The sequence below is a fragment of the Buteo buteo genome, chromosome 8, assembly GCF_964188355.1.
Source record: "Buteo buteo chromosome 8, bButBut1.hap1.1, whole genome shotgun sequence".
Lineage (NCBI taxonomy): Eukaryota > Metazoa > Chordata > Aves > Accipitriformes > Accipitridae > Buteo > Buteo buteo.
Genome location: NC_134178.1, coordinates 10,451,324 through 10,464,240, shown reverse-complemented (window position 1 = coordinate 10,464,240; position 12,917 = coordinate 10,451,324). Strand labels below are relative to the sequence as shown.

Genomic DNA, 12,917 nt, shown 5'->3' with positions numbered 1-12,917 from the left:
CTTTTCACAGAAACAAACATCTCTCTCAAGAGAGCCGGGCAGGCTCCAGCAACCTGCGGGCCGTCCCGCTCCCTGTCAAGCCGCCCGGCGGCGGGGACGGCGCGGGGGAAGGAGAAGAGAAGGAGGAGGAAGGGGGGGGGGCAGCGGGCGGGACACGGCGCTCGGCGAGGAGCTGGCACGCTGGAGGCACCCGGGCCCGGAGAGTAAACAAGTCACTCGGCGACGGGCTCCGGGCAGCGGCTCAGCGCCCCGGGCCCCCCGGCTCCGGGTCAGCTTCCCCGCTCTCCCCCCCTCCCTCTTTATCCCCCCCCCGCCCGCCCCGCGCCGCCGCCGGGCAGGGCGCGCGCAGCCGCCAGCCCCCGCCGCGCGGGGCGAAAATCACGAGGGAGGGTCCGGGGAGAGGCCAACGTCAGCAGCGCCTCGCGCGCGCCCTCCCTCCTCTTCTCTCTCTCCCTCTCCCCCCCCCCCCCAACACACCCCCCCCGCCACCGCCACCTCCTCCTCCTCCTCCTCCTCCCTCCCGCCCCCGCGCCCCCTCCCCCGCCCCGCCGCGCCGCTTGGCGTTTGCTCCCGGCCCCCGGGCTCGGTCCCCGCCGCGCAGGCACTTTCCCGTCCCGGGGCTGGACGGACACCCTCAAAGTGTCCGGAGCGGAACCCGCGAGGCCGCGTTCCCTTCGTCCCCACACTCGGCCCCGAGCGCTGACTACGGGGGGGGAGAGGGAGATGGAGGCGGGGGGGGGGGGGAAGGGGAAGGGGCAAAGGCGGCAGCGACGCGTGGGGAGACCGCGGCGGGGGGCGAGGCGGAGCGCCCTGCCGCCTGCGGGGACGTGCGCCCGCGGATGTGGCGGTGCCACACACACACACAGAGACGCTCGCACCCAGATGCACACTGGCACGCACACACTCACCGTGGGGACCCGGGGGACCGGAGGGAGGGGGCGGCTGGGCCGGGCCGGGCCGGCTCCCTCCCCTCCCCCCCTCTCCCCCCCCCCCCCCAGCCCCGCTCCACATCCACCCTCGCGCTTACCTTTAACAGCAAGGCCTTCGTTCTGGCGCCATCTTCATGAAGCCTCAGAAATCCGAAGAGTCGGCTGCAGAAGGGGAGCGGGCGGGAGGGAGGGGAGAGAGGCACAAGCGTTAGCGAGAGTCAGCCCCCCGCACGGGCAGGCAGGCGGGCGGGCGGGCAGGCAGGCTCGCTCCCGGCGGGCAAGGGCAGAGCGCGGCGGCGGCGGGGGCCGGGAGCCCGCACACGGGCACACACGCACTCCCGAGCGGGGAGCCGCGGGCAGGGGAGGGGGGGGACACGGAGGGAGCGCGGGCCGAGCCGGGACACGGAGGCGGCCGGGGCGGAGTGGGGAGCGGGTACCTGTCGAGGCCGGATAGGGCTTCTCTCTCCTCGGCTGTCAAGCTGGCGAAGTCCTCCTCGCTCTGGCCGCTCGCTTTCCCCGCCGCCATTTTCTTTTCCTCATCACCGAAAGGAGCAGCAGAGGCGGCGGCAGCGGCGAGCGACACTCCGCACGATTTCATGGAAACGCAGCGTAATTAACTCACGATCGCAACCCCCCCCCCCTGCGCGCCCCCAACACCCCCCAGCGCCGGGCGGGGCGGGGTGCCCGACACACACACACACCACAACTTTTATTACAACAACAACAGCCGGCAGGGAGGGGGAGGGAGGGAGGGAGGGAGGGGAGAGGGAGGGAGGCGGGGGGAAGCCCCGCTGCTCGGAGGAGGAGGAGGAGGAGGAGGAGGGAGGGGGGAGGGAGGGAGCCCCAGCGCTGGAGACTCGGGGGAGGAGGAGGCGGGGGGGGGGGAAGAGGAGGAGGAGGAGGCGGCGGCTGCGGCGGATGGCGGCGGAGCGGTGTTTACATCGCCGCGGCGCCGCTCGCCCCGGCGGCGAGGGGTGCGGGGAGCCGGGGTGACAGGGGCCCCGCCCGCCCTGCCGCGCGGGGTGTGTTTGCCGCCTGTACAAACTTCCCCAGCAGCTGCCCAAAGTTGTTGTAATTGTGTCACACAGCGAACCCCACGCCGCCACCGTGACCCCCCCCCCTCCCCGCCCGCCCGCCTGGGCCCACGCAGCCAATCGCCGCCTCCGCTGCGCCGCACGTGACCTTTGTTGACTTACGTCAGTCATAGCGCTCTTCCACCGCTGCGCTTCGGCTTGGTTGGCCTTCGGCGCCCGCCTCCCTCGCCGGCTTCATTCCATTGGTCGGCGTCCGAGGGAGGGGGCGGGATTTCAGGGACTCGCGGCTTATGAGAGGTCGAACGGGCCGTCGGTCAGAGGAGCTTTTCGATTACCCAGCGCCAGCATGTTTGGTGTACGCCTTTAAAAACCGGAGGACGAGCAAGGCGGGGGGGGAGTTTTCGGGAGTGGCGGGCGCTGGGAGTGGGAGGAGGAGGAGGAGGGAGGGCTGCGCTCACGGGCGGAGTTGCGTAACGGGGGCTCCGGGCTGGGGGCGTGGACGTCGGTGAGGAAGCGGGCCTCGCTAGCGCCTCGCGGGCGGGGGCCGTGCCGCACTGGCGGGGGGGGGACGATCCGCGCTCTCCTGGCTTGGGCGCGGGGCGTGGTGCTCTTGGCACGACCGGAAAATAATGGCTTCCCCGCGCGGGGACCAGGGACGCTGCTGGCTCGGGCTCCGTGCGCCTGGGCCGCGGGAGGGAGGAAGGAGAAGAAGCCGCTGCCGCCCGAGGGGGTGGCGGGTAACGCCCGCACAGGCGGCGCGACGGCGGCCGAAGCGAGGGCAGCCCCCGCGGCACGGCAGTTGGCTTCACCCACCCTGGGAAAGGGAGGTGCCGGTGTCCGGTGCGCGGCGTTCGCCGCCCGCTCGCAGCGGGGCAGGGACTTTCCTGGGGGCTCACGCCTCAGCCGCGGGGGAGCGGCCGTTGGTCCGCCCGCGCGGGCCGCCGCCCCGCCAACGGACGAGCGCGTGGCGGGGCTCGAGACGTGCCGCGCGCGCGCGCGGGGGGGGGGGGGGGGGAGGCGGGGCGGCGGAGGGAACACCGCCCCTCTCCGGGAGCCAGTGACAGGTGGAGCGGCGCCCGCCGGCGCGAGCCCCGCGGCCGTCACGTGGCGCGGGGGGGGGGGGCGGGGCGGGGCGCGCGGCAGCGCTCTCGCGAGGCCGCGGCGGCCCGCAGGCGTGAGGGCGGGGGCGCGGGCGCGGGGCTGCCTCGTCCCGGCCGGGCGTTGCGTGAAGCGGCTCGGCTGCGGCCCGAGGGTGCGGGGGCCGGGGGGAGGCTGGTTCGTAGGAAGGACCGAAGTCGGGCTTCCGGGAGCGTCTCACGCGTGAGTAGATGTCTGAGTTTCCCTGGACGTCGGGGGGGAAAGGGGCTTTACGTGCTCTGCTTGCTTCCCCGCCTTGATGAGGCCAGGCTTACCTACAGTCTTCCCCGTGGCTTAAATGTTACCTGGGCGTCTTTGGTTCCTCGACCTTTCCCAGCTTACTCAGCAACTCCACGGTCCCGTTTTCTCTTTACGGTCCCGTTTTCTCTTTACGGTCCCGTTAATTTGCCCATACTGCCAGGAAGCTCTAGGTTTTTGAAATTCACAGCGAGGTTTTTGAAATTCACTAGATCTTGCCTCTGCTGTGATGCTTAGGAGGAGATCAGCCTTCGGCAGGCGAGTGGTGGCACAGCTCACTGCTTGTACCCATTTTGCCGAAAATGGACCAGCAACAAACTTGTTTAATATCGCTGTGTCACTTCTCCAGTGTCTGGCTGAAGCCCCATGACTGGGTGGGCGGTTTCTCTGCCAGTTGAATTTCCTTCCCTCAGAGAGAATCCTGTTTTACAACTGCCAGGCGCTCTAAAAGCATCAGTGGACCTAGTAACTACCTTTGGGAATTAGATTAATAAGGTCAAAGGCCAAACTGTACAATGGATGTTCAATTGCAATGCTGATGCTTGCTGGTACTATCCCCTCTTTTTTAATTGCCACCATCAAATCATGTACTCATGAAACGGAAGCGTGTTTCTGCCTCTGTAGGTGTTACAGCTAACATTTACATGTCAGTGACGCTTTCCAGATGGATCCTCAAATGTTTTCTGGTCCTGATGGTGTCTATAGCGCAGTGCAGAGACACTGGCAGAAGTGTGTGAGGCTTGTGCTGCTTCCCAGCATACTGATTGGAGATCCGGTCAAGACAAATAATGCAAAAGAAGACTCAAATTAGTATGTTCTTGCTCCGCTCAGAAGCAAAATGTTGTCTTGTAGCCATGCTTTCTGATGCAAATGTAGGTAGAACAAAAAAGCACCTGAGTTTACTAAGGCTGCATATCTTTATAAAATAGCTAGCAGCCAGTTGGTTAGAGTATTGCTATAAGAGACAGGCATTTGTGTTTAAAGTACTTTTGAGTTTGGAGTCCAGATAAAAACCAAGTTCTTGTGGTTCTAGGAAGGGACCGTAGTCTATTAATAGTGAAAACAGAGCTATAATCAAGTATCTATCTTCATCTGTATTTGACATGGCTTGTCAGTTACATATTTTCTCAGCAGTGCTTCCTTGGGTGCGTAATTCAGGGCCAAGAACTGTACTGATTGGTAATGTGCCAAAACTAAGGTATTTCAGCACAGATTATTTCTGAGGATTTCGACTATGAGGTCTTATGTTTCCACTTTGCAGTATCCTGAGTATAAAGTAGTGGAAAGGATAGTAGACAAAACTATTCCTTGGTACAAGAAAGGTAACTTCTAAGTTACAGAGCAATTCAGGAGACTTCATAGAAGCATAAGTGACACTTAGGTCAACTGAAAATATAATGAGAAAATTCCATGCACCTGAAGTCACAACATGCAAGTTACTCCTCTAGTACTGTCAAAACCACTCTTGCCCCTTGTATCCTGCCTGTATTGCTTGAACTGAATTTCCAGTTTCTTTTTTTTTTTATTTGAACTACTGTTCAGATGACTCAAGTGGTGCCATAAAGGCCTGTGTATTGTTTCAACTCTTCAAGATGTATCCAACTCCTGAAATCACTACAGAAAAGTTGATATGGAAGAAAGATTCAGCTTCAACACTGGGATTCAAGCTGTCATCTCATTTGATGTCAAGGTAGTTGTGGTATCTCAGGCATCCAGCTTCATTGGCAAATAGGACAAGCCTGAGCGCATATATAGGAACTCAGTCTCAGGAAAATACCTTCATGTAGCATGGAGCAGGGGAAGGCTGACCTGCTGCAGATCTACTTTTTCATTTTACTCTCACATCAGTATTACTTTTCACTGCCATCAGCTCCAACAATCAAGTGCTTAGCTTGCCATTGTCAACTAAGGGAGGACCTTTTTAGAGATGGTGGTGATCCTACCATTTTTTTATAAGCAAAAGTATGGTAGTCTGTCATGAATGTTCACTACAAATTCATTATAAATCTGTTGATAGGAGGTCCTGACTGGAGGCTTGTTTGCTACAATAAATGCTGTCTAGCATCAGGAATGCTGCTTCTCGCAAAGCATGAAGCTCCTTGCTGCAAGTCTCCTGAATGACAAACACATGAGGCCTGATCTGCTTTTTCCTATGTCATGAAAAACACATTTTAAAAAAGGTTTTCCAGATGTGGAGTCAACCTTACGCTTACAATAGCCCAGAGGACCTCTAACTATAAGCCAAATCCTTCTGCAGTAGCCCAGGAGAAATGTGACAACAATCTTGGATTTTTGTGATGAGGTATACGTACTGAAAAAAGCAAGATAACCAAAAGAACCCACAGGATGCCATTTTGTGTCTTACAAAATATAAATCTAACACTTGCATTATTGCCATGTTGCCAGATTTTAGTCAAGCTTCCTGGAGTATGTGACTATTGGGCATATAAGGGAAAGCAGCGTAAACTGATACAACCTGACAATAGGTTAGTTGCAGAGAAAGTAGCCACTTTGTTTAACCTTCCATATTCATTAACAGGGGGTTTTCCTGCATCTTTTTTCTTACTGCTCTTTTCTTCATTTACTCCAGGGTAAAAGCAGAAAAGCATAAATTACTAAATTACGTTGTTCTTGAAATTGGGAACAAAAAAACCTGCAGTACTTCATTTCTGTATTTTAGCAGTAGCTCCCATATTGTCCAGGAGTTCATAATAAAATGATCTACAATTTGCATGTTCCCTGTACTACCCTCATTAAAGTTCTAATGAGTGTTGTGTTATCTTCTGTGTTATATTTTGACTGTGGATGGTGGTCAAGAAAGTAGGGGAAACTGATCTAAAATTCAAGTTTGTTTGGTTTTTTTTTTCTCCGAACTGCACGCAAAAGTTGAATGCTTTTGCTAGCTCTAAGGAAAAACAATACATGTGTAGAAGAATTATTACTGAAACTAGAAAATGTTGGGAAAAAAAGTCTTTCTGATACTCTTTATCGCTATGTTGATGAACAAATTGCTCTTCAATCTCAGAAATACAGTACTACTTTTGGGTGGTTAGGGGAGTAAAAGTGATCTAATCTAGGAAATGCATTATTATCATGAAGATATTTTTTCTTTATGAAAGTGTCAAAAAACTAGTAATTACTAAATGCTTTAGTTATAGACCTTACTTAGTATTGTTCTGTCTTGCTTGAATCATATAGTCATTTTTGTCTATTGCCCTCTCCTCCCCTTGGTTAGCTTGATTTTAAAACCTGAATTGTATCTGAAAGGCTTAATGCTTGAATTCATCTGGAATTTAAGTGGTAATTCATAGTCATAAGAAGTACACACAGTTATCAGTTAAGCAGTAATAGCTGTCACTGTGCAGGGTGTCAGCAGAAATCATAAAATTTCCCTTGAGCAATAGAAACTTCAGAGGAATTATTACTTATTTAAAAGTAATAAACAACATGTCAACGATTCAATCTAAACATGGAAAACCATGAATTTGTATACATAATCTTAACTGTATTTTGAGCTGTTTCATAACATTCAGAAATCAGGGGTTTTTTGGATATTCTGTAGATTTGCTGTGTAAGAGAGACTAGTTCTCTGCGCGCTGGCATGAACGCACTTACCTGTTTGCTTTAAGTTCTACCAGTAGAAGAAGTGGCTGTTAGAAGAGCTATTACTGTATTGTATTTTTTGCACTCTATAGATCTCTCATACTACACTAACTGACAATTTCTGCAGAGCTGGAGAAATAAATAAGATCAAAAATTAAGCTTGTCCAGGAAGTGGTTCCTTTACAGTGCTTCTGTTAGTAGATTTTTTTTTTAATCATGCCCATTCTTCCCTCACCCCCGCCAGTTTTGGCTGTGTCCGTTAGTGTGTATTCCAAATGTGGGCATGCTTTCATTTATCTTAATAGTTCCAGAAGGTAAGTAGGTAAGTGTCCGCCCTCCCACTCGGGACTGGATGTGGCAGCTTATGATGTACCACCTTCCAAAGAAGTCACCCGTTTGACAGGTGATGATCATGAACAAGTATCTGCTCTTCAAAAACAGTGCAAAGAAAGTAAGATTTCTTGCCTTCATGACTGTGCAGGAATTTAATACAACTCTTGAGGAGTTGATAATAAAAATACTGTGTTTATATTAACTTGCCTTCAGATTGACAATTGTAGCTCCCCTGTAACTTCATAGAATTTAGCAAATGCTGTCAAGGAGGGGGAAAAAAAAAGGCAGCTTTTTGTTTCTATGGCTAGGTATTTATATATATGTTGACTTAACGTAAGATGCTAGGCTAATACCTTTGTAGCCTGCTGGCTTTCTGACTTGTAAGTAAAAACAAGTAAATAACATTTCGAAAACAGCTCTGAAGCAAAGTTAAGGGTTTTTTTTTGTGTGTGTAAACATTTGAAAGGAGCTGTTCATGATGCTCAGCAAACTAGATGAATGGATATCTTGTTTACTTTTGTAAATCCTGGTACAGAATGCAATATTATTCAAGATAGGTTTTTATCTGATATTTTTGTTTTTCTCCTAAAGCAGAGGATGTCACATGCTCTTACTGGATTTAATTTAGTGCTTTATAGGCAAATGTTTTCAAGAAGGTATCTGAGAGCTATGTATTTTAAAAGCCTTGACTGTTGTGTATGTTGCTTTTTGTTAACATTCTTGTGGATGTCTAAGACGATAAAATATTTAATAACCAATCTGAAAAGCTATTTTGGTTGTAGTCTCTGAGTCTTTCCTATCCATTTCCTACTACATCTGCCTATGAAACAACTTCTAAAATCCGGTAATTTGCACAAGTAGTGGTATATATTAAATCTTGTAATCACATACAGTCGGAAGTTTGAAAGGTGCAAATAGCAGAAGGGGATCTGTGACGTTGGGTATGTCTTGTCCAGAGTTAAGGCAGTGGCTCGAGAAGCTCCATCGTACGCTTAGTAGACACAGACAATGACAATTCTCCATCCTTGTCTAAACACAGTTGAGGATTCCCTTAGAGCAATTGGTGGGTCAGGGGGCATTTCAAATAAAATAAAACATGATGCTTAAATTTGAAGCCTCTTGCTGTAGGGCATGCAACTCTACTTCTTTTCTTACATTTTAGAATTTTATCAAAATAAGGTGGTATCCCATCAATTTGATGCATAGGACTCAATGAATAAGGAACAGGGTTGTACCCAAAGCATATAAACTTGTTCATCATGTGCAACTGGAAGATAAAACAAGTCCTATACTAAAACACAAAACTGAAATTTTAATTTTATTTTTCATTGCTACTATCAAGAGGTAGATTCTATTGACAAGCTCTCTAGTGGTTTGCGCTCCGCTGTGTCTTCTGCATGTGAGTGAGAGTTGGGATTAGGTCTCTAACAGAGCTGAGAACATCAGGAGGGTGTTGAGGAAGGCAAGTAGTTTCTACCATAAGCTTGACATTCACAAAACCAAAAGCTAACCTTGCCTTTAAGTATACATTTTCCCTTGCTTCCCCCACCCATCAGCTGCATTTCACTTGAGAACCTGTGAAACAGGAAATTGCTAGTATAGGAATGGTTTGGAGAGCTGCCCATCTTAAAATTTCTCAAGGTATGGTTTGGTTTCTGTTTGAATGTTTGCAGTTGTGTATTTGTATAAATATACTTGGTACTACTAAAGTCAGTTTGTGAACAGTTCTTCTCTAGTGGTTTTTTCGTTTGGTTTGGTTTGGTTTTTGTTCTGGGAATGAGTCCTGTGGTGGTTTACTGGTGAGGAGAGTTAAAGCATAGTGTTTCTCTCAATGGTTATATAGTCTCAAACTGAAAGCCAAGCGAGAGGAAGGAAATTGCCATTGGTCTCAATGGGAGAATAGCCTCTTGGGAAAGGGGGCAGCAAAGGGCAGCTTCACTAAGAATGGGCACTATTTTCCAAAGCCTTGATGTGTTTAAATCAGTACTTTTTCTGCCAGTAGTGGATGCACAAGATTTTACTCTTAAGTTGTGGATTTAAATCTTCATACAACAGAAACGACGTTTGTCCAGTGGCTTCTTGGTATCAGCGAGAAGAAAGTCCCTCTAAAACTCTTCCCACTCAATTAAAAAAAACAAAAAATCCACATCCCCTATTGAATTCACATGCTCACATGTAAACATCCAAGTTTGCCACTTAGAGTCTGAATAGCTGTCTAGATACCATGAAAATATAGGTGTAATTGGCACTATTGTAAAGACATTGAAGTTTTGAAAGTATGTGGTTACATTTCTTCTTCTCAAGGATAGTCTATGTAAAAATGACCAGGGCATAATCTTAAGAGATTTACGTTGGTCCTGCTCAGGTTATAGTTGTTCCCTGTACAAAAAGGAGGACAAATGTTTTATTAGAAAACTGAAAATACTATTATTGCCAATCATGTCATCGGTTCTTTTTTAATAAGTGATCAGTTTTGCTTTTATTACATGTCCCTTCAATGCAGGTACATTTCTAATGAATAATCCCACCTTGCTAAGGACCTGAACCTGCAAGTTACGGAATACCATCTGAAGAGACTTTTTGCTCAGTACTTGGCAGGATCAAGTCCCATTTTTAATGGATCAGTTCAGATAAGCTTGCAAAGTTTGAATGCTTATCAGAATTCCTTTATTCGGGAAATTGGGCAAGAAACAGGTTTTCTTGCAAATTCAGTGTTGTTCCTGGTTTCTGTTACATCAGCCCATGCTAAAGAAGACATTCTGCACTGTTTATGCTTCTGTTCTCTTTGAAAACATAATTGAATGCAATATGCATCATTAGTGAAGAACAACTCTTACATATCTACTGTTGAGCCTCTTTTATGAATCAACTGAATTTTTTCAAGTATATTTCTATTTAGGGTTATTAATTTTGCAATGTAAATGCTCACTGTCAGTGGCCTGCAAAAAATGCAGGGAAAATACAAGCAGAATGATTACAATTTCTGTCTCCCATTTGGAGGGGTTTGGTTTCAAATACTGCTGTGTGGGTGGGTGGTTTGGCAGCATACAAGAAATGGAGGTGACGGCAGCAGCTGGAGAGTCAGGAACAAGCAGGTGAGGAGGGGAGAGAGCGAAGTGCATGAGGTGGGTTTGACCATTGGTTGAACAGAGGCCTTTTCTGTAGCCAAATTCTTGACTAGTCACTTATTTCAACTCTTCTTTCTGTTGCTGTCATAGTTTCCCACTAGTTGTGTAAAACATGAATATTCTGTTAAAATTGCAAAGTGTCTGGCAAAAAGCAGAAATTATCAGATGGTTTGTTTTTTTGTTTGTTGGGGGTTTTTTTCCCAATCTTAAGTCAAACTGATGACTGTGACAGCACTTCATCAAAAATTACACAGCCGTGTAACCAACATGAAGGTGCCTCAGAACGTGGTGACATGACATTTATTCTGTAACAGCAACCCCTGACTCTGGAGGTCCCTTCCCAGTCACTGTTGGCAACCCTGGACTGTAGTTTGCCCCAGCCATCCCTCAGCGATACTGATTTAACTGTTTACAATACCATACTGGAAACTGAGGCAAAGTCACTGAAGTAACCTTAGTTAAAAAAACCCAAACCAACCAACCAGCGCCACCCCACCCCACCCCCAAAAAAAACCCAAACCCCAACAACAAAAACAAACCCCCTAACTTCCAGAGGGAGGTGAAAGCCACTTCCAGATAACTTTTATGGTAATTATTCACATGCAGTATTTTGTGGCACACTGAAAAATACTTAAGGATAACATCATTTTAATATGAAATTAAATACCAGAACAGATGATACAGTGATTGTATTATTGGGTAGCACACTGAATTCAATTAAAACTTGTCTTGTTAATAAATCTTACATCATTGCTGGCTGCTGCTGTGAAGAATTCTGAGATTCTTTTGTAAAGAGGTCCAGCCTGTTCATAACAGTGCCTCTGGAGCTGGTTGACTGATGCACAGCACAGTAAGATGATTGCATCTTGTGAGGTTGACTGGAGATTGCTACTGCAGGAATAAAAACCAAGCTAAAAATTACAAAACCTGGAACCTTTAAAAGCTTATGAGCCATAGAAATGACCTACTACTAACTCCTTACTACCTCTAAGTAATTGTTAATTTGCTTGCTAGTTAGTCAGATTTTAAGTTGGGAGAGTTGGGACAAATTGCTATTGATCTTTATCACGAGCTCTATTTTTGTACTGTTCCTGTACTGATGCAGCAGCTGTTTCTGGGAATCAAAACCCTGATCCACACACAAGGAGGAATAACTCTTTTTTTCAAGATAACACTTCTGAATGCTGTGTTACCTGTGTACACATCTCTTTCCTAATGGAGCATGGTCAAAAAGGAGCACAATTCTGCACGGTTGGCAAGGCTGAAAAGGAAACAGCATCTACCAAATGATACAATTGGTAGATTATATAGAAAAATAGCCCACACTCTTCTTTCATTCTAAAGAAAACTCTTACCAGGGTTTTCTCATCTGGTTACTGTTCACACACTTCTTTTTTTTTCCGTGTACTGTGTTTTACAAGTCATGTCATTATTTACAGAAACTTTTAGGAAAGAACTTGTGTCTTATATATTAATTCTTAAGTTCAGAAGTATAAAGATTATCTTATTGAGCTAATCACCCCCTCTTAAGCCCAGCTTTGAAATGTTTCCCTTGTGCTTGTTCAGAAGTGTGGATCATAGCGAAGATGTCAATTCAGGAAAGTGTTTAAAGTAAAGATAAATGAACAATAAATACCATAAGGGTTAAAGATTAAAAATTAAACTTTTAACTACTATCTGCTTGCTTTGCAGCCTTAATACATAGGCTATGATTCCTGCTGTACATTAACATTCAGAAAGTTTTTCACCATGAACATCTAATTGTTTGTATTAGAAGCTTAACTGTTGTATGCGAAATTAGAATCATGCCTATGGGTATTTAAAATGGAAGAATAATACCAGCTAATGACTTCAGTGTAACTAGTAAAATTACATCAGGGAGAGTATTTCAGATTTTGCAGATTGGCCAAGTTCATATTGATGAGAAATACATAAGATTTAGCTGAGTAAAATTTAATGAAACCAAGCATATATTGAGGAAATGAAAGTGTACAGGCTTATTTGTTGCAATGTGTGGAAATTGGTTAACTTTTTATTTGAGAGAGAAATGAAGTTCTGCTTTATGGAAATTTGTGATTATTTTTCCAAAACATTGTTACTTCTCTTGACGTAAGCAGTTATATGGTCTTGCAGATAGGTTTCTTTAGCAAATTAAATTTATCAAACTTGCTTCACAAACAAACATATTTCTTTACCAGGAGTACACGGAGGCATATTCCTTTGCAGAAAGAACTGAGTTATTTTGAAATACAGAAGGAAACCAGAAGAGTTTCTGTTCAAAGTTCCAAGTATTTTCTAGAAAAATGCTCCATCGCTTTTCTGGCTGTTTTCAACTCTGTAACAGCCTCTTCTGCTCAAAGATAGCACACACCTACTCTAAAGAATACCCAGCTCATTACGTTGGCTCTAGCGTTGTCAGTAGGCTCTAGCGTTCAGGTTCTGGCAAAATTCATGTGCATTCATCATCTGGCTTGCCGTGTGAGCTATGATTTGCA

The 12,917-nt window shown here is 47.5% G+C and overlaps 1 protein-coding gene across 16 annotated transcripts in view; it reads right to left on the bottom strand.

The window, feature by feature from the left end:
• KDM6A (lysine demethylase 6A) overlaps positions 1–1,692 on the bottom strand; it is a 167,942-nt gene extending 166,250 nt beyond the window's left edge. For 10 of the 16 annotated variants that reach the window (XM_075033585.1, XM_075033587.1, XM_075033588.1 and 7 more), the window contains exons 1-2: positions 1,367–1,692; positions 1,028–1,091 (exon numbers count right to left, since the gene is read on the bottom strand). In XM_075033585.1, the coding sequence (XP_074889686.1) occupies positions 1,028–1,091; positions 1,367–1,527 (225 nt within the window). In that variant the 5' untranslated portion in view covers positions 1,528–1,692. The remainder of the gene's footprint in view (positions 1–1,027; positions 1,092–1,366) is intronic. The other 6 variants (XM_075033589.1, XM_075033592.1, XM_075033598.1 and 3 more) reach the window with 1 other exon arrangement.
• Between the last annotated feature and the right edge of the window lie 11,225 nt (positions 1,693–12,917).